This window comes from Anopheles moucheti, chromosome 2 (assembly GCF_943734755.1).
Source record: "Anopheles moucheti chromosome 2, idAnoMoucSN_F20_07, whole genome shotgun sequence".
NCBI classification, from domain to species: domain Eukaryota; kingdom Metazoa; phylum Arthropoda; class Insecta; order Diptera; family Culicidae; genus Anopheles; species Anopheles moucheti.
The window spans coordinates 11,356,776-11,376,789 of NC_069140.1; the positions used below are offsets into that span (position 1 = coordinate 11,356,776).

Below are 20,014 nucleotides of genomic sequence, written 5' to 3' on the forward strand. Positions count from 1 at the left end.
TGCCGGTTCTGGTATGGATGAGACCGCTCAACCCCCGAGCCATGTACAGCGCTATCCATTAGAGTGAGCGCATTTTTCCAGGCGCACAAGGTTCGTATTACTTATACCGCTGGTATTCGCTACCATTTCCACTACAATAAATCAACACTACTCATCATCTGCCCCAACTGCCTACAACGGAAAGCTTTGCCAGGCTAAAAATATCTTACCATAACGAACCATCTTTCCATCACTATCCGCCTACGCCGATCCGGCCGCCGTTGCTTTTTTTCAATTCCTCACATTTCCGATAATCGAGATTGCTTCTGGGAAATTATTCGGTCCACTGCAGCGGTCCGCCAATCAAGATGTCCAACCTGCACTGATTGCTGGGAGCGGATGCAGCGCACAATTTAAATGAATATCTCGATAGTCTTATGAATACACGCTTGGGAGACATTATTTATGTTGCACACCCTCTACACCCGCCGTACGATCAGACGACGCGGTGTAACGAACAAACAGAAAAAAGCAACGCAGGTTCAATATTGTGACCGACGGGTATTCATCGTCCAAGCCAAACGATGGTGCAAGAGTGATGAAGTTTGAAATATGGTGTGGACACACGCCAAGATAAATGGGACGCCAGCGGAAATGACATTTCGTTCGTTTCGTTGCAACAGCCAACAGCCAATGAGGATGGGGAAGTGGACCAACGAACAACCCGAATCGGTATGCAGCAACGCGTCCACTTCCTTCTCCTCCTGAGTGGTCCAGCTTCATTGTGATATGATTTATAGATCCACCGTCCAAAAGTGCAACTCTTAGCGGAAGAATGCAACCCCAAAGTAAGGCGATCTTCGTTTCGGTTTCGCGTCTTCATTTGTACCACGGGGCTGGGGTGTGTTCTGTATATTAAGTAGCGATGATCGCCAGAATGCCTCTCACCGTCCACTATTGTTCGGCGAATTTCTCCCAAAACCGGAACCATTGCCGAAAGCGAAACGCAGCCGAAAAGAGTAGCGGAAGTGGCAGTGTATGGCATTTAAAACACCACACGGAGAAACGGGACAAAAAGGGCAATTCTTCCGCAACCGTCGTCCAAAGATGGTTGGAACGCGGCACGAATTCCAATTCGCGATGCTCAAGATACACGATGCGTTACGTGAGACAGTGATTTATTTCCGTACCGCACGCCTACTTTGCTCCCGCACGCTGGTTTGCGGTGCTAGAAAATATGTACCTTTTAACAGCCATTCATCTGTCAACGGTGCTTGATGTATGTAAAGGCGCTTCGACTTCTAGCTGTGCTTGCCCAGTGGAAGGAAGCAAGAACGGACCGTACCCGGCGTTGCGATGTCTGCCGGATTTCGCCGTCCCTGGCGTGAGAAAATGCAACACGGTAATGCCAGTAATGCAAGAGAAACCGTTGGAAGCAAATTGGTTATGGGCATTTTTTGAGTGCTTAATGTAAGGTGAATTATGTCCAGCCAAAAAAGGTTAGGTGTCAAACTTGCCGTTAGTGTAAAATATTAGTTAAATTTAAACCATTCAGTTTATCTGATTTATTTTTAATTCGATAAGAAATGTGTCCTCAATAATTACTGTGGGAAACAATATTATTCTTACTTACTTATCAGATTTTCTAACGCCTAAAATTCTGCAAACTTCCCTTTTTTGTACAACCCCTTTTTCATTAAAATTACACCCAAGTACACAAGTACACGATCCAATTCAATCAGCACGATCAACACCGAAATGGTGCGGAAAAACACTTCCATCCATCGTTCCATTTCCACTGACACTGAATAACCGGAAGTTTGCCGTATTACATTTCCAACTCACACCCCCGGCAGTTCTAGAAAAAGTTGCGAGTCTTTTGCACCAATCAGGGTTGAATAATTTTCACGTTTATTTACCTTACCATTGGACCAGATCGATCCGGTTCTGGGCAGCCGGGTTGGCAAAGGCAAATGGAACGAAAGAAAACTTTGCTACGGGTTTGGCGCTTACCACACCGGAAGCCCTACAGAAACCATCGTTTGAAGTGGTTTGCCGCATGCACAGGCCAAGATAAATAAACAGTTGTGACATAATCCTTCATCGTGTCCGGATGAAACCGTCCCGGAACGAGCGCTGTTGGATGGCGAAGCAATTGTTTCGCCGTTCGCTACCGCCACCGGAAATGTACTCTAGATTTTGGCTTCAGTTTTGATGGTGATGGTAAACATAAATACTACTAATTCAGCACAGCGTGCGGACTTCAGATAATTAACCAAATCATTTACTTCTAATCTAATCGTCTAAAATATCGCTGGAAGAAATTGCTTCGGATAATGATTGATGTGTTTATCCTAAAGATTGTCCACAAAAAGAAGTTTTCCCAAGTGAAATCATTCTAATATTACGAATTTCCAAATGCTATTCAATAAATCGTCAATGTCATCTTCTTATGGCATATTCAACAGGATATCCATCAAAAACCAATGTAATAGCGTTGGGGAAAAAGCTTCGTTCAAAAATATTGAGTACAGTTCCGCCACCCCCCTATTCAGCATCCGAATGATGTGCAAATGTGGTGCGAGCGAAATGATCATAAATTAAACCCAATTAGCAGCGACACCGACCAAAACGTGCGTCGAATTGTTTGTTTGGTGCACTTTTTTATTTGTCACCCCTAGCGCGTGATGACGTGTGTTGCTTTTTTTCCTCCCCCTTGTACTCGTTTAAACAAAACAACGAGCAAAACGGCCTGGCGCCTCCCCAAAACCACCAGACATCGGTGCTTAATTTTGTATTCACCTAGTGGCGCTTAATAAATTGCATTTGGTTGATTTCAATTACCGCGATTGATTTTCACCAACACCACGCAAATGAAGGCACAACACCAGGCCGGTGTGTAACTTGATTTCTGTTCCATTTATCACACGCTAACCAGTGGCGATGTATTTTTTTTATTTCGATTAAACCAAGATAAAATAAACACACGCACAATTTAACGAAGAGAACAAGTGCGACAAAAAAAACAGACGACAACAAATTCCCCCACATTCAGGCCCCACAAATGTGTACTTGTGCGGTTGATCGATTGATCATTAAGGGAATTTATTATCCTCCCCCCTGCCCGCTAAGGGTGTGCGGGCCTATATGAGGGCGAACGAGGGGTGCACGATCCAATATGGGGACGATTGGGCCAGCTTGCCCACCGTCGTACGCATGCAAACGATTGCAAGCCGGGTGGGAAATAAATATTGTATTATTTATTTTCACACCATACGTCGTGTACTCTTGCGCGAGCGCCACCGTGAGTTTGGGTTTTGTTTTGCTTGTTGAGTAAATCGTTTTTTTATTTTTGCTTATTTTTCAACGAGGACTGAATGCTAGGAATTGCAAGGGGAACTTCCATTTTTCATTCGTTTTTGTAGTACACGACGTTATTTGATTCGCTACAGTTTGAGCAGCATACTTAAATTATGATGAATGTTTGACTGTTATAGCAGTGTACAGAAGATTAATTTAATTATTAATAAGCAATAATAAAATTACTTTAATTAAGAAAAGTGATTAAATATTAAGGTGATTAATATTATTAATAATTTTTTTTTCAAATCATCCCCAAAATCAAGTAAAAATGTTTAAAGCATACGCGTCACCGTAGAACACTCCCTTGCGTAGTTACTCAATTTGCTCCCGAGCGTGCAAATGGCGCTTCATAAATCTTCCTTTAATAATGACCCCCTCACCACGTTAAACTGCAACGTGCCGTGAGTATATATAATATATATAATAGAATATTGGAAAGCTTATTATCACTCGTCCGCTTTTTATTGCTGACTATAAAGTATAAAATACATTTCACTTGGTATGCGTATGAGCCTAATTGCGTGTGAAAATTTAAAATAAATTAATACAAAAAATTGTTTCGATTTTTTTCCTTTTCTATACAACTTCTTCACCTCACAATGTATAACAAATTCTCTACTATACCATGGATTTGTACTGTTCCATAAGCTACCGAAACTGCCAACACCAGTTGCATGCTAAACAACGTGTCTCTCTCTCCTATGGTGACGTGATGACTAAACAATACGCGAATGTACTGCTTGCCTTCATTGCCCTCGAATAACGTACATCAAACATTGGCACCATGGTTACCGCTTGAAAAGGATGTTTTTATGAAAGAAAAATTCATCACGAAAATACCTTACCAACTCTCCTCTCTGGATACATTTTCCTTAGGTAAGGTTTGCCGTACCGAGCACGTGCTTTCCGGAACGCTATTGTTTCGATTGAATGGGAGCATATGCTCAGCCCCGTTGAATGGTTTCCCATCAGTATCCGAAGTTTTCTCCCCAAAATGAATTGTCCTTCAAGCATCCATCAACATGGTTTGGATTTTTTGTTGTTGTTCAAAGTATAGAGCCGGCCTATAGAAGGCAGGACAAAAAAACATCCTCTACAAGCTGTCAAAATGGTATTATGAATACCATTGAAATCGTTCGACTTACTCCGAGCAATTGAAGTGTTGAACGATCGGCACGCTTCGCTCTAATGATGCTACGAGTGGTAATTGATGTGGTTAAAATGCGTTTTCCTGTACCCACTGCACTGTCACCGACCGACCGGCAATTTAAACCACCCCCCAAATGTGTTGTTTCAGGTCTTACCTTCGAACACTGTTCAATGGGTTATTTTTGGCCCTCGCTAGTAGCAAGGCTGTTTGTTTATTGATGTGGATGACAGCAGGGAAAAACACTGTGTTCCATGACAGTGAAGCAATCGACTTTTTTATATAAAAATAAACAGAAACAATATAACAATATAGGCAGCTGTTGCATGCACGGTTCGTTAGCTGCGCTAGCGTAAAAACCCACGCATTGCGCACCTAATTATGAGAGAAATTGTCTTTTTTTTTTAATTAATTGCTTTTCCTAACGAGACGTGTTCTTCGTTGCTAGAGTTGCTCAATATGGCTTGCAACAGGGCATGGTGATTATAATGGTTTTACATAAATTATCGTCCTTATGTACCTTAGACACAGGAATCGAGTTGGAATATAATTACTTAAAAATTTTGATTTCTAGCTCGCTACGCAAATTGCGCACTAATTTTATCTACAGACGACGAAATTTTGATACTAACTACTTCAAACACATTGCACATTTTCGTTACATTTCCAGGAAGGGTGGCACAAGTCAACCCATAAACGCAAAACGTCATAAAGTGTCATATTAAATGAAATGAAATAAAATTAACAACGTTTACCAATTGGGAAGAAAACCTCTTTTCTGTTCTGGAATTCTGTTGCATAGTCCTGCAACCGGACCTGTTAGCAAGTAAAAACAAAAGAGAGTACAACTCACCAGTAAATATTACCAATCATTATTTTTAAACTGCTTTCAGCTACCCTTTATTAGCTTTGCACCGTCAAATGGATGATTAACACACCATTAAACGCACAGCCACCAATAAACCTATTTTGTTTGTAGCAAAAGAACTAGGTTAAAACACAAAGCCAACCGTTGCGGTATGCGGTGAAAGAAAACAACAGAAAAAAAACCCATCGTAAACCCATTCACATTGTTGTTCCGGTTATGACACGGTAGTGAAGTAAAACAACCATGCGTTGCGTTGCAGACGGGAAAACAAACAAAATAATCCTTCCTTCTGGCAAGAAGGGCTGTGACACAAAACTAAAAAGGTGTGTAAGAAAAGTGCCAACCACACGGCCACCGAAGCCAATCGAATGGAACGGAATGAGTCCACAAAATAAGGGCGATACTAAAATAAAAAACACACAACCCAACTGCACTCAAACTCATTGCTGACAGAGGCAAAAGCAACCATTCCCAAGTGCTTCGCGGTCCGTGTGCGGTCGGGTCGAGTTTATTAATTTGCCAGTTGTTCTCCGTCTTAATAGCACGCTCGTTAAACGTCGCGCCAGTGACCAGTGCCAGTAAAAACCCGGTCCCGTCATGAACATTCGCTGCGGTCATTTAATTCTGTGCCTTTCCGCTATCGGTTTTGCGGCTGCCGGGGATTTTCCTCCGTCCGCGAATCGCCGTGTTTCCTCGCAGCGAAACCAACCATTCCAGGCGGATGTGAAACATTCGAAACCAGCGATCCTGCAATCGGTGGGCAAACGATCGTACGAACGATCGGGGGTAATCGCACTCTCCGAAGAATTGGAGATGATAGCACCGGTCGAACCGATCGTTGGTAACGTGGCAACCGGTAAGCGGAAATCAAAGCATTCTTCCGATCGCTCAGTGTCCCCGGTAACGAATCGGTCGCCCACAAACGTCACCACCGCACCAGCGAGCGCAACCACGGAAAGTGACATGTTCCGTTCGTACATGGTAAGTTACATGGTTCCTGGATGGAGTCAAAAGTTCGCCCACACTAATGGGATCCATTTTCTAACTTCCCAAAACGCGCGTCGCACAGGAAACGCACCGCAAGAAATACTACGCCAAGTATCGTGCCCAGCGTAGACGGTCCGCCTACATGGACAACCTGGCGGAAATTAACGAACACAACAAAGCGTTCGAGGCGGGTAGCAATCGATTCCGCATGGCACCGAATGCGTTCGCCGACATGGTAAGCATCCCCTTTTCTCACCCTGCACATTATTATCGCCAGTTCACTTCGCTGACGTAAAAGTGCGACGGTGCGTTAGCATACATTCAGGCGCATTAAAGAATGGCCTTACCGGGCGCGGAATGTGTGTTAGCAGCCGAACCGGTTCAAGGAAGCCGAGAATCCTTCCCACATCAAATCCAACGCTGCCGGGCGAAATGGGCTGGCAATTCCAATACGTTGCCCGTGCCTTACGGTGCTGGATTTGTGAGTTGATTAGCATCACATTTTACGGGGGTCGCTTCAACCAAGCGCGTAGGTGTAGTATTGTAAATTTAAGATGAAAGTTTTATCAAAAGTAACGAGGGTTGATATTTCCCTTCTCTGCGTACTGTCTGGGAATTTTCAAGGATACGTCACAAAATCTTCAATGTTCAAAGCAATAACGTCGTAATAAGGTATTGTTAACAAACGCATTGCATACCTTTAGGCGTTTGATGTGTTGTTGCTGTTTATAATAAGCACTTCATGAGCAGTTTTGGGTTAATGTTTAGCTGCGATTTTTACAGCATTAATCATTTAATTCAAAATGATGATTTATTCCGAAACCATGTTAATCATCTCTTGCAATTACAAACTTAACTCACCACGAAAACTATAAACGGACGGAGAGTTTCTATCTTCCAGCGTCCTACCTAACCGCAGAATTCGTTTATCATATTTTTCACGCACATTAATTAATTTGCAAATTACACCCACAACACCTTTCTACCACACAAACTAGCCATTTGCTCTGAAGTAGACAAAATATTACGACGAACCCGTTCTGGGTATTCCCATTTCCACGAAACCAATCACGGTTGGCGAAACCTTTGTGAACCGGTCATAACTTTTCGTTTCCGTCCAATAAACTCGGTACATCCCGAGTTGCACAACTCCGTCCCACGCACCACGTTCGTGGTACGTTCCGATCGAGTGGCAAGTGGTTTTCATGGTGGTCACTCTTTTCACACGTCCTGCAGACAGACTGGACAATGTTTCCGGGTACGGTTGTAGTGCAGCATGTGCATATGAAATTTAATCCTCCCCGGTATGATTGCGCCAATGATAAACTTCTCCCTTAGCGAAGGGTTGTTACATCAGACACGTGTAACTGACGTCATTTTAAGTTGAACACTGATGGTAAAGGAACTATTTAATTATGGTATTAAATGTGATAATTGAAACCATTTCAGTAAACTTAATTCCAATTCCAGGGAATGTGGTCTAAGAAAAAGAATTATCCATTAATAGATTCTCCGCCAAGAAGCTTCTTAATAGAAATGCTAATCTTCATACAAAACTCGATCATCCTGTTTTAGAATAACAGTGAATACCGGAAACGGCTCATCCGGTTGAAGATGGACCCACACCGGAAGGTGAAGCCCACAATATCGGACGAAATTGTCAGCTCCAGCAACGAGCTCCCGGAGACAATCGATTGGCGCGAGAAGGGCTTCAAAACGGCTCCGGCCAACCAAAAGACCTGCGGTTCCTGTTACGCGTTCAGCGTGGCGTACGCAATATCGGCCCAGCTAATGAAACACATCGGCCGGGTAGAGTTGGTGAGCGAGCAGCAGATGGTGGACTGTTCAACGGCTACCGGTAACTTGGTGAGTGTCGGAACCGGAATTTCTACGGCACATCGAACGCTATAGGGGTCAATCTGTTGCTGTGGGAGCTTTCCGAGCAGCGAGCAACATTAAGCCTGCCAATCGTGTCTCATTGTTAAATGTAAATCTGCTTCGACAGGGTTGCGGAGGTGGTTCGCTCCGAAACACGCTGAAATATCTTGAACAGGCCGGTGGAGTGATGCGCGAGGTGGACTACCCGTACACGTCTTCGGTAAGTTTAGATACGGGACAACGAAACTTTAAAAACGTGTGGTAGGTAACACGGAAAAAAGGAGGTCATCATCATTTTATTTGAAATCAGAAGACTATGAGGTGTTGGGGTGTTTGCCCGTGAGAGGGCAGAAAGGTAACACATTTCAGCTAATTTGCCCACCACCCACCGGATCGCGGTTAACAACTTGCACGAATGGAAGAGTGATGTGATGCGTGGTGGCAAATAAATGACCGCATCATGCATTTACTGCACTGTTCGAGTGCTAATTGCATCCGGGGCGGCCGCGTGGTGTCTCTGCCGGTGAAGCAAGCAGACAGAGAGTGTGGGCCCAAAGCGACGAAGCCGGCGAGGAGCAACGAAAAGACAAAGAATTATACCCTCACCGATCGCCGAATTGCATCCTGTGCCGCTTATCGTAATTGATGATATTCGTAAGTACTTTCAATATATCTCCTTGGCTTGGTTCTTCCCAAAGCTGTTGGGCTTAAACAAACGAAAAAAGACACAAAAAAAAGTCACTTGTGTACACAATAACCAGTACCGGACCGTGCGCGAACGGAAGGGTAAATAATGGACCTGAACTTCTCGACTCCGACAATCGAAACCCGTCGCGCCAAGCATGACGAGTAATGGAGACAAACGGGGACGAAATGCAGGTGATTGCTTTTTATGTAGCCTCTTGCCATTTTAGACGAATTTATTGTCGATTTTTTTCTTTCTGTTAATTCCTCCCTCTGTATCGCCTTTTCGTTTAGTGGTAGACTGTTGCATCTTGCCGTGAGCGTAATCGGGGTACGTATTGGCACTGCGACACAATGAGCTGTAGTACTGCACACCGACGCTTGACGTACATAATTTAATGCACCTGCCACCCCTGCGCTACTATCAACGACAATCCGGCCATGCATTGTGGCAACCTACGCCTTACCGGATTCTATAAATAAGTCACCGGTGTTTGGTCTGGGCAGCTTGTCACAGTTTGCGAGAACGTGTCCATGCTGTTGTCGCAGGATGACCGATAACGATCAGTGCCTCAGTTGGCTACCTACCACCACCGCCCCCCGAGGCCCGACCAATGGGTTGGTCCGATTGTTGGCAAACAGATTTCAAAATCAAACCACAAGTGACCGCAGGGTAGGAAATTTCAAATTAAACCTCAATAAACAGATCCCTTATCAGTGGGAAGACATTCAGCAAACGGTGAAAGACGATGTTTACGGTAGGCCATTCCGTAGAAACAGGGACGTCATTAGGGACTTATGGGAAGGTAATCCGACATGGAAGCATGCATTCTAATGAGCTTAGCATGTGCACTGTACCGCAAATCCCATGTGATGTAGGTTTCGATTTCGCAAGGAAGGAAAATAAACTGTCCCATTCATGCTTTCGGCTTGTTTCGTAGCACAGTAATCCGATCGACCCAATCGTACCCCAGTGCGCTCGATTTCAATTTGACTATGAAATTAATGCTGTCAACTGTCATGGTTGTTGAAAAATTATCAGCATTTGCATTTTGATTTGCAACGTTATCAGCATATCATGGGAATCTGGAGCAGATGCGATGACAATTGTGTCTTAATTCAGGCGCATTGATAACAAATCTGAGTTGACCTAGACCTGCTGCAGCACTGTCTGGTTGATGGTTGACGTTTGCAGTTCGTTTATTCCGATCATCCCCCTGGAACTCCAGAAGAATTCCGCGAAGAGGTTGAAAAGTATCCTCCTATTCCTATATGCCTAGTTTAATGCTCTACAAACAAAATTAAAATCATATACAGTCTCAGAGGTATTCGTAGCTCAATTTGCAGTATCACGGCTTAGAATTCTCGAAACTGTCCCAGTCAAAAACTTTTCCCAAATTTTCCCAAGAATTTTCTTCGGGCCTTTTGCAATTGCGAACCAAGTTGGGAAATAATCAGAATTTTAGACGACTTCAATTATTTCGAAGCTGTGGTTGTTTAAAAAAGACGCCAGTATAGATGTCCATATCGATTGATTCTTGGATATCTGCAAGTGACCGTCGATTCGGTCCTGCGTAGTAAATATCTTCGCACATAGGAAAAGAGATAGGCTGGAGTATATGGTGGAATTTGGACCGAACTTATCACGATGAAGTTTATTTACGAAGTTTCCCTTTTCGCTTTCTTCAGCATCTTACTACTCGTTGAGTACGAGACAAGTATACCGCCATGCGTCATCGCCATTCCAGCAACCCTGATAAGCTCTGGATGGAAACTCCAGAGTGTTCCAGCTATTGCGTCGTAGCCGGTCACCACAACCATACTGTCAGATGCATCCAGAAAGACGAACGAATCAGCAGCATTGATGAGACAAATTTCGAAACTTTGTCATATTCAATTCTCACACATTTATCGGTCGCAAATTATGTATCGGAAGCACAAACAGCACAAAGTAGATCACTCACTAAGCTGCATTACAATCGCTAATCCACCTGTAATCCACCGGAAAGACCACCGCTAGCATTGGAACAGCTAGCAAACATCACAAATAGGGAAGGAAATCGTCAGCTTCATGCTTGATGGCGAATAAGGCTCGGCTGGGTGATAAACAAATGTTTCGATTCCCAACGCCCGAACCTGTCTGCTGACTGGACCGACGACGAAACAAACCATCTAGCCAATGGCGCATTTACTGTGACCCAAAAACATAACCCAAAAACAAAAAAACCACATGAAACATAAACATAAAACTTATCATAGGCATTACCACGCCTATCGGTCTGCGCCAAAAAAAAAGCAGACATAAAGCAAGCTTTTTCCCAAGACGGTTAAAATGATCGCAAACGAAATAGAATCTTTCGGCATTCAAACCAGCCGGAACGGAACAGTACGGTAAACCTGAAAAGCGCAAATGCGCAATGAAAAATGTGTGTGTGTGTGTTTTTTTACGGCAACGTTATCAATAAGGGAGACAAAATTGAGCGTTTGCGCTGCCCTGCCAACGGACAATCAAGCAATCCCATCAAACAATCGGCACGTGCGGGCAGACACATTGCAAACATGTAACGCAATTTGCAGCCCAAAGCAGTTCTGTTCCGTTCTAAATAGGCAGGATGCCCTTGATTGATCGTAATCAACTTTGTGGCGAAAATTTCATTGCAATTGCTTGGCCAGAAATGCCAGAAAAAAAACATTTACAGAATGATTTACTAGAGGTTTGCTGGAAATATTCCTTGCATTAAATGCTAGCCTCCATTCGCTTCTAACCAACTCGTTTGTTTGGTTCTCTAGCACATACAATTGATCAGTCCTTGCCAAGTCACACTCGCTTCTCAGAACTTTTCCACCTCAGAACGACTGATTGGCCTTTTCCATTGGTTGCCACTATTGCAAACCCATCGCATCGTTCACCTGATCAAAGGAAAGCATTTTAATAAAAGCTTCACTTTCACACCCGGGTTTGGCGGGGAAACACACCGACCGGAGAATTTCCCTTCCCAAGTTTTGTGCAAGAAAACCCAGATTGTCACCATAGTTGGATGCGAAACGCAAAACGCAACTTTTGAACGGTAACAAACCTTTCAACTTGTTTCATCATAACAACAAGTCGCACACGAAAGTGTGCAGCAAAAAGCGTTGTTATTAGAGTGTGCCGATGTTAAGGAAGCGATAGAAAAGTTCTTCCCAAATGGCGACCATACCCTGTGGGACACGTGTCTACGGGGAAAGCTGGGAAAATGTACGGAGCTTTTCTTTATTTTTTGTTCTCTCGCACTCTCTCTCTCTCTTTTCCCCCATTACTTAAAAGGATACGGGTGGAGGAGTTGTGCTTGAATTTCCTAGAAAATAACATCCTTCACCGATTGCAGCAAAACGTGCGAAATGCATCGAAGGGAACACGTTGTACTCAGGATCTGGGTAAACGATGGTGCTGTTTGTTCAGAACAAACCGTACCGTTGCTTACCATCCCGGAACCCTCGACAGCATCAAGGTCAATCCCGGTGTTGGTCGGGATGCACATTAAAGTGAACCTTCCGCTCTCTCACACACTCTCTCTAAATGCTATAATACTTCGTTACGCGCCGGATCTTTCAAAGTGGTTGGATGCGATACTTTCGCCTTCGGGGGAAAAATGGTCCGGAAAGCTACATATTGTGCTGGCTCCCGCCTGAGCTTACTTAGGCGCATATAAAACCTCATCAGCATACTAATTGAATGGTTCCAGAGGAAAAACAACTGCATGCTTTCGACTGCACTTTGACACATGTTCAATCACGTGGAGACTGTTGCTGTTGTGAGCGTATAAAAACGTAACAATCAGTGTTTATTATTAGATTGTTCAGAAGGAACCATAGATTGCTCAGGAGAAGATTACATTTTTCTACATTTTAACACACGTTAGCAATAAATATTGAGTGTCAATACTTTAATTTTATTCGCGCATTTTGTTTGGTTTTTCAATTTAATGTGACCTAACTGATGTAACCGTAACTCATCGATATGTTACTTCATGTCAAAGAGCCTTTTTTACAATTTTTTTTTTTTTTATTGCGATAATTGTACGTAAAACTTTAATGTAAAAAGAAGGAAAGTAAATGTAAATTGATAATATAATAAAAAAACATAAGTTTTTAGTCATTAAAGCAGCAGTATCAGCCATATTTGAGAAAAAAAAGCTCAGAAGAATTATGTTGAAGTACCTCCAATGTCCTAACAGCCACTACAATAATGAGCTCGACAAGCGATACGATAAATTCACTATAGTACAGCGATAGAAGACCTAGCAGCGATAGAAGATAGTAGACTGGAAGACCTAGATTTCTATACTTCTTGAGCTTGTTGTGCCGGTGAAGAAGAAGTAGGCTACTGTGGGCTTGTCATGTCATGAGAATAACACCGAACAACCCTGGCCGTAGAGTCTTTTAGGTCGTCTTCAAACTGGAGGAGTGGTATATCAACATTCCAACTCCAGCCACCCTACCCCACTTTCGATAGCTCCGCCGTGAGCTGAGACTTCTATTGGACTTCTATCACAGGCAACGACCGTGAAGTGTTCACTCGATCAGTAAGTAAGTGAGAAGCAATATTTACAAGATCAACCTTTATTCCAAATAAAGTGTGTTTAGGACACTTATTGTTGTGTAAAGCAAACATTCTACAACCTTGCTATTAAATATTACCATTAGACAGTATTTAGATTTCAATAATCACCCGATGGTGAATTTTATTCTCAACCCAGTGCCCTCGGAGAACATCATGTAACGAATTGCCATATCGTGAAAATATTGACAAACTCACTCACTTTATTTATTAACCTACCTTTACAAACACACTGCCGTCCGTTGAACATTCGCACCCATCGCACACTTTCCTTCCTGCCCGGGAACGGTGCCCGCTCGCGATCGAACAAGATCGTAAAGTGAGGACGCTTTGTCCGGGAGTATCGCAATGTAACAAAACAACACACTCCACTCACACACACAAAACACTTCACTTGTTTATAAATAATGCTAACAGAGAAAGCAAATCAACACCCCGTCCTGTTGCCCGACCCGCGAAATGCACTGCACAGTTGCAACACGCACCGAGGTCCCGCGACGTTTCACTCGTCGTTCGCCGCTGTCACTTTTCGCATCAACAGTTGCCGGAATATAAATATCATTTTCACTTCACTGACATTCTTTTGTTGCTGCACATGCACATGGTTTTGTTTGCCCGCTTACTTGGCTTACGCTTCATCTATCGCGTAGATGGGCGCACTGATACCGGAGAGTGGCACTTGCGGTATGGTTTGGCACTGTTGCAGCATATCAGTGGCTGAGGAAAACAAAAAAAACAACGGCAAATCACAACACTACCTACGGGAAGATGGTACAAAGTGTAAGGCAAAGAATGGTCCCCAAATAATATATGGAACGCATTATAAATAGCCCGTACGTCAGAATGGTCCAATGCAAAGCCGGCTCTGTGCGGCACGGCCCTTTCTACCCGAAAAATGTTGTTATTATAACGATGCGTTTTTAAATTCGATTGAGGTGTGTTTTATAAAGGCTGTAAATTTCCCACGCCATCACGTTGCGGGTTGCGCGCCCGTACAAGTGTGTGCAAGCGTTGCAGATGAGTATAAATAACCATAAATTTTAAAACGGAACACTACCCCACCGTAAACGAACACCGCAATGGTATGTCCGTTTGGAGCGTTAAAGAAAAAGGAAAAAAAAGGAAACAGATTTCATGTCGTTATGTCTTACTGGGCGCCTCCATTAAGTTGAGCGATGTCCGTCCATTAATTTTTCGCCTTCGCAAATAAAGGTCTAGTTTGCACGTTGGAAAATTGTTTTCAAATTAGGTTCTTGTATGTTTGTTTGTTTGTTTATGAAACAATTTTTTCACCCCTGCCCCGAATGTTTCTTTATTGTTGTCACGCATAAATATGTCCTCTACCATACAAAGGCCCTCACGCCGTTCGGTTTTCATTCAGGTTCTAACTGTTTGCCGTTCTGCACAGGAATTCACACTCGAACTTCATGCAAATGTGACAATATTCGGGGAAAAAAATACAGCCGCACAAGGTATGATGAATTTTCCTACACATAAAGGAGGACGCCGTAAAATATAAATAAAACACTCACTGGTACGGTGTTCATTGATCTTTTCCCGTTCGGTGGTGGAGATAACGAGCAACAAAATAAAAGTTCGCTCCACTCAGTGGCGAAAAATCCAGCATTCATACATCCATTGCTTTGAAGAAAAATTCCCCATTCATCCCATCTTTATGCCAACTTGGACGGTTACCATGGAAGCTGATTCGGCGAATGACGCGAATGATGAGCGGTGCAGCACCGTCCGGTTTGCCCGAACGAACGAACGAGTCACCGCAGTCACTAAATCCATTCCACCTCATCACCGGGTGGTGTGCCGGTGTGTGGGATGCGAAAGTGAGCAGAAAATCGCATCGACACACACTATCGCCACCGCCGCGCCGTCCGGCAATAAAAGATGTACGCTACTTTCGCTTTCATCTTCACCGCCAACGGGGCCAAAACCGCTGGGGCTTCGTTATTGTTTCAACCGGACCACCACAATCACCGCACGCTCCGGATCCGGTCCAGCAGCCGAAATGCTGTTTTTTTTTTCTTTTACCCTGTGTATCTCAAAATCTAATCCGCTCGAAGATGCAGGAAATTTCGTTTTCTTAAATGTGAGCGAACGCAACGCATTTTCCAGCAGGTTGCGGGTGTGGTGGTGGTGGTGGTGATGGTGGTGGTGGGTATTGCTCACTTGGAATAGGTCAAGAAGCAACAGCAAAACACACATACAAACAGGAAAGCCTTCATTTCCGTTGGTCGCTTTTATACCGCTTTTCCTTCCTTTCCTTCTCTAAACACATTCTACGCACTTCATATTCTAATTTTCTACACTCACTTTACCACAAAGCCAAATTTGACATCAGTGAAAACATGGCCAAGCATGTTGTTTGCGAAGAGGCGAAACAAAAAAAAAGTCGTACAGATGTAACAAATGTCACCTTTAAACTCATAAATTATCCACACCGCCTGCCTTGTGACTGTAACAAATCGCGCGAGGATTTTGACTTGGTTTAGACCCCGCATGTCATTACGTGTGTCCTGTCTATTTTTCCTTCGGGGAGACTTTTTCGTGTTGTTTTTGTGGCTTTCCGTTTTTTTTCCTCCTAAACGATGCTGCTACACAGATTTTGCACAGATTATTAAATTACATTGTTCTACGCGCGGAGAGGCAACGCTCGATTTGAGTAATGTGATCCATCCCGCGGGGAGAAAATGTTGAAAGCGTCTCCAGAGGAGGTTTGTACAAGGATAATAAAAAAGAGGAAGGCTTTACTGTTCCACCGACAAACCATCACATCGATCAACGTTCACATTGGTAAAGAACGAATAAAACAACGCACACGCCTAAATATTCACATTTCTCACACCTTTTCCCTTGCCGGCATTGGCACCGGATTCTAAGTTACGTAGCGCTGCGAAGCGCACGACCCGCGAACAAACTCGACCGAACGGACCAAAAAACCACCGACGACCGATCGACACGGCCAACAAATTCCAACTGACTTTGGCGCTGCGAGCGCACGGTCACCCAACCCGAATCGTGGTGGCAAACCGTGCTACCAGCAGCACGCCGCAAACACGTACCTTGGATGTCTCTTTCGTGGATGCTTTCTCTGGACATCTGTTGGGTGCTGTGTGCTCTCACGCTCGCTGGCTAGTGCCGTAGTGCCGATCCAAACATTGCCGGTGGTTGTTTTCAAAACATGCTTCTAACAGGGGTGGTGGGTGGTTTAGCATTAGTTCGCTGTTACTTCTGGTGCGGGCCCCGTGGCTGAGTTCGTGTTTGCCTGCATGTAAATTAGAAGACGCTCCAAAACGCATTTGTTGCACCACCTTGACGTCGGTTGGTCATTTCTGTGTCTGGGACCTTCCCCCAGTTGACCATTGATGGCGTATTGCTGTGTTGCGTGAGTCCTTTTGGAAAGAAGCAATGACCCGTTGGATGTCAAGTTGGATGGAAATGGAATGGAGTTGGAAAGAAATGCGGAGGAGTTGGTTAAGTTTTGGTGGATGAAAAATGAAAGATTAACTACAATTTATTTGCTGTGTTGATTATTAGTAATGTCTTATGCTTAAACTCTTTCAAAACTATGAAATGTATAGCTCTAGGGAGTTTTTGATTACCAACAATTCTTCATTAGTTTTACTAGAAATGTAATAATTATTAAAAAAATTTCAAAAAGTTTTTAAAAGAAAATTATTTTACATCTTCTTGAGCATGATGACTAATATTGAGGAAATTTTGATTTAGTTTAGTTGTTTATTGAATTATCTCTTATTTTATATATAGAGGATTATATTATATTCAAGGCACAAAACAGAGATAAATGAAGTGAAGTAATTCGTAATCATATTTTATGAAAAAGGATCAAACATAGCCCAATTCAGTTGGTTATGTAGTTAAAAACAAAACTCTTTCTTTATATATACAAACTTGCATAAGTTTGAAGTAATTTAAATTTCTTTCAAAAGGGTTCTTGATTAAAATAACGTTTAGCATTAATTCAACCTGTTTGATGTTGGTGAGAGGAATAATTCTTGAACATTCACAGCGTTCGACACCCTTGCTTTCCTATTGCTCACTCTCTTTCTCTCACGCACACGGAACCACGGTGAGCGTACTCTCACTCACCTGTTGCTTCCGCTCGTATGCATACAACCCCGTTCGAAAAGGGCGCAAATTCCACGCGACCCGAAGAGGTGTCGAGACACCGCGTGTCTTTAACATTTTTTCTGTTTGTTTCTTGATGCTTCCTCCCCCTTTATTTCCCTTCCTTTCTCTTCCTTTCGCAGCCCAACACCAACTTACCGTTACTGTTGATGCTGTTGATTAAATTCAAATAAACAACACCGCGGGAATGCGCACGGAAAACCGGAAGTTATTCGCACTTCGGGAAGCGGTAGCTGTTTTTTGTGTACGGGCTCAACATTAAAGCTACCATTGCTGCCCTAGAAATCGAGAGCTCCGGCGATAGCCTTTCCTTGCGCGAATGCATCGCTTCCATCCTTTACAACCGCTTCATCGCGACAACCCCGAACGGAAGGAATAAGTCATCACACGTAAACAGGGGACACGGGACAGAAGGCAGAAGGCAAAAAGGCATATACGCGACCATCCTACCAAAGCCTTTTCGTCTTCCATTGGCTTGGCCGTTGCTTCTTCCTCCTACGGGCCCAAGAGCACCGTGACAGGGACATAAATTTTCGATAATCCGGATTAGAGGCACTTGCGTTGTGCACTTGATTAGTGTAAAACCTGTAGCTGGACGGCGGGCTCAGGAATCGGGGGGGCCCGCTTGGCTGATGTTTTCGTTCTCTTTATTACGCTTTCGCAATCTGCTTTAAATGTCCCGTATTTTTTAGAGCTGGGAAAAAAGAAAAAAAAGTTTAAGTTTCTTACGCTGAAGTAAGTAAAATATGTAAGAGAAAATGGTAAGTCCTATACTTTTATTTATGAGTGTCAATAATATCTTGCAGTTATCATATGCTATTATTTTACAGTATTTTAACATATTTTTGTTTTACACAAAACTGTTTTATGTTCAATATTTAAAAATTATATTAAACACTACAAAGACTTCCTAAACTTTTATTTAAATTTTATGAAACAACTTCGTGTCTTCCAAAACTCTTATTCAATTTGCTTAAAATTCAAAATCCGCCAATTATATTGTCAGATTAAAATCCAGTCTAGTCCAAAAACTCATTCTTCACAAAATTCAATGTGTTTAAAGTTTAACAAAATATAAAACAAGTCAATGCATTTGTTTTTTTTTAGATGAAATTTCTCGTTCTATATCAAAAGTCAAATAAATTAGTCTTTTTAATTTATTCCAATCATACTGTTTTTTTGTTTCTAGTGTTCACGCTCTACAGCACATCTCTTCCGCCTTCTGCCCTTGATGGATAATTATGCGTTTAATAGTTACGCCCAACAAAACAAGCCAACCAGTCGTTTTTTTTGTTTTTGCTTCCACAGATTAATTTCTCAATTGTGTAAAAATCAGCCCACAGCTGTTGACCGTTTTGGGGGAGCCATAACCCAACACCCGCATGCGATGTTTACCCGTGGAGAGCATAAATTATTCAATATGACAACTAATCCACAATTAACCCCCGCTCGAGCAACACTTGCGGAAGAGACGCACATTCCAACGCTCATCCATCATACGCTTTTCCACCGTGACCGATATATGCTGTGATCGGCCACACGGCATACTGCACTGCTCCGCCACAAAATCACTGTGCATCATCCGCACTCGCGTTAGCGTACACGCGTGACATTTATTATTTACCCCCAGTGTCTACCGCGAACGGCTTCAAATTATGTGGCTGATTAAACAACAGTAGGCACAGCGCAAGCGCAATGCAAAAACTTCACCGCTTTAAAGCAGGCCGCGCCAGCATCGCAAACATCACAACACAGCATTAAAACACTTGAGCGTCAAATTAAATAGTCACGACATTGTTTACCCAAAACGGGCTATTACCACCGGGGACTGCTCGAACCTGGCGATCGGTGTGTGTGTGTGTGTGTGGGTTTTTTTGCTCAGAAGTGTGCCAATTGCATGGTTCATTAATTTCTACCCTCTTACTTTCTTTATCTGTGCGGATAGTAAATGCGACCGAGTGCTAAATTCCTTCCTTCTAAAACCCACCACAGCTAAACCGTCTTAAGGCCCTCGTGCCCGGTAGTCCGCCCGGTCATACCCTGCAGCCAATTATCAGCCGTACTCGACGCGCGCGCCGCGACAAATTTGGAAACCCGTCCGATCCGGTAGCTTCCCGAAGCGGACACTACAACAAACTTCCCAAACCCACCCATTTCCCACCACCCTCCCGGCAGGCATTCGAATGCGTCGTTCGTTACGCCTGTTAGCCGTGTTTGAAGTGCGATTTGGCCCACCGTCCATGCTGCGTGAGTGGTGCGTGGAGGCAACGGGTAAGAAAAAACGCGCAAACAAGTGTAACTTTAATGCAGCAAATTGAGCAGCATTAGCTAGCCTATTAGTGGTACC

General features: G+C 43.4%; 1 protein-coding gene across 1 annotated transcript; it reads left to right on the top strand.

The window, feature by feature from the left end:
- The first annotated feature begins 5,954 nt into the window (after positions 1–5,954).
- Positions 5,955–8,487, top strand: LOC128299056 (procathepsin L-like). Its single transcript, XM_053034904.1, has 4 exons — positions 5,955–6,338; positions 6,427–6,579; positions 7,920–8,210; positions 8,350–8,487. The coding sequence occupies exons 1-4, from the start codon at positions 5,955–5,957 to the stop codon at positions 8,485–8,487; spliced, it is 966 nt and encodes a 321-aa protein (XP_052890864.1).
- The last annotated feature ends 11,527 nt before the right edge of the window (positions 8,488–20,014 follow it).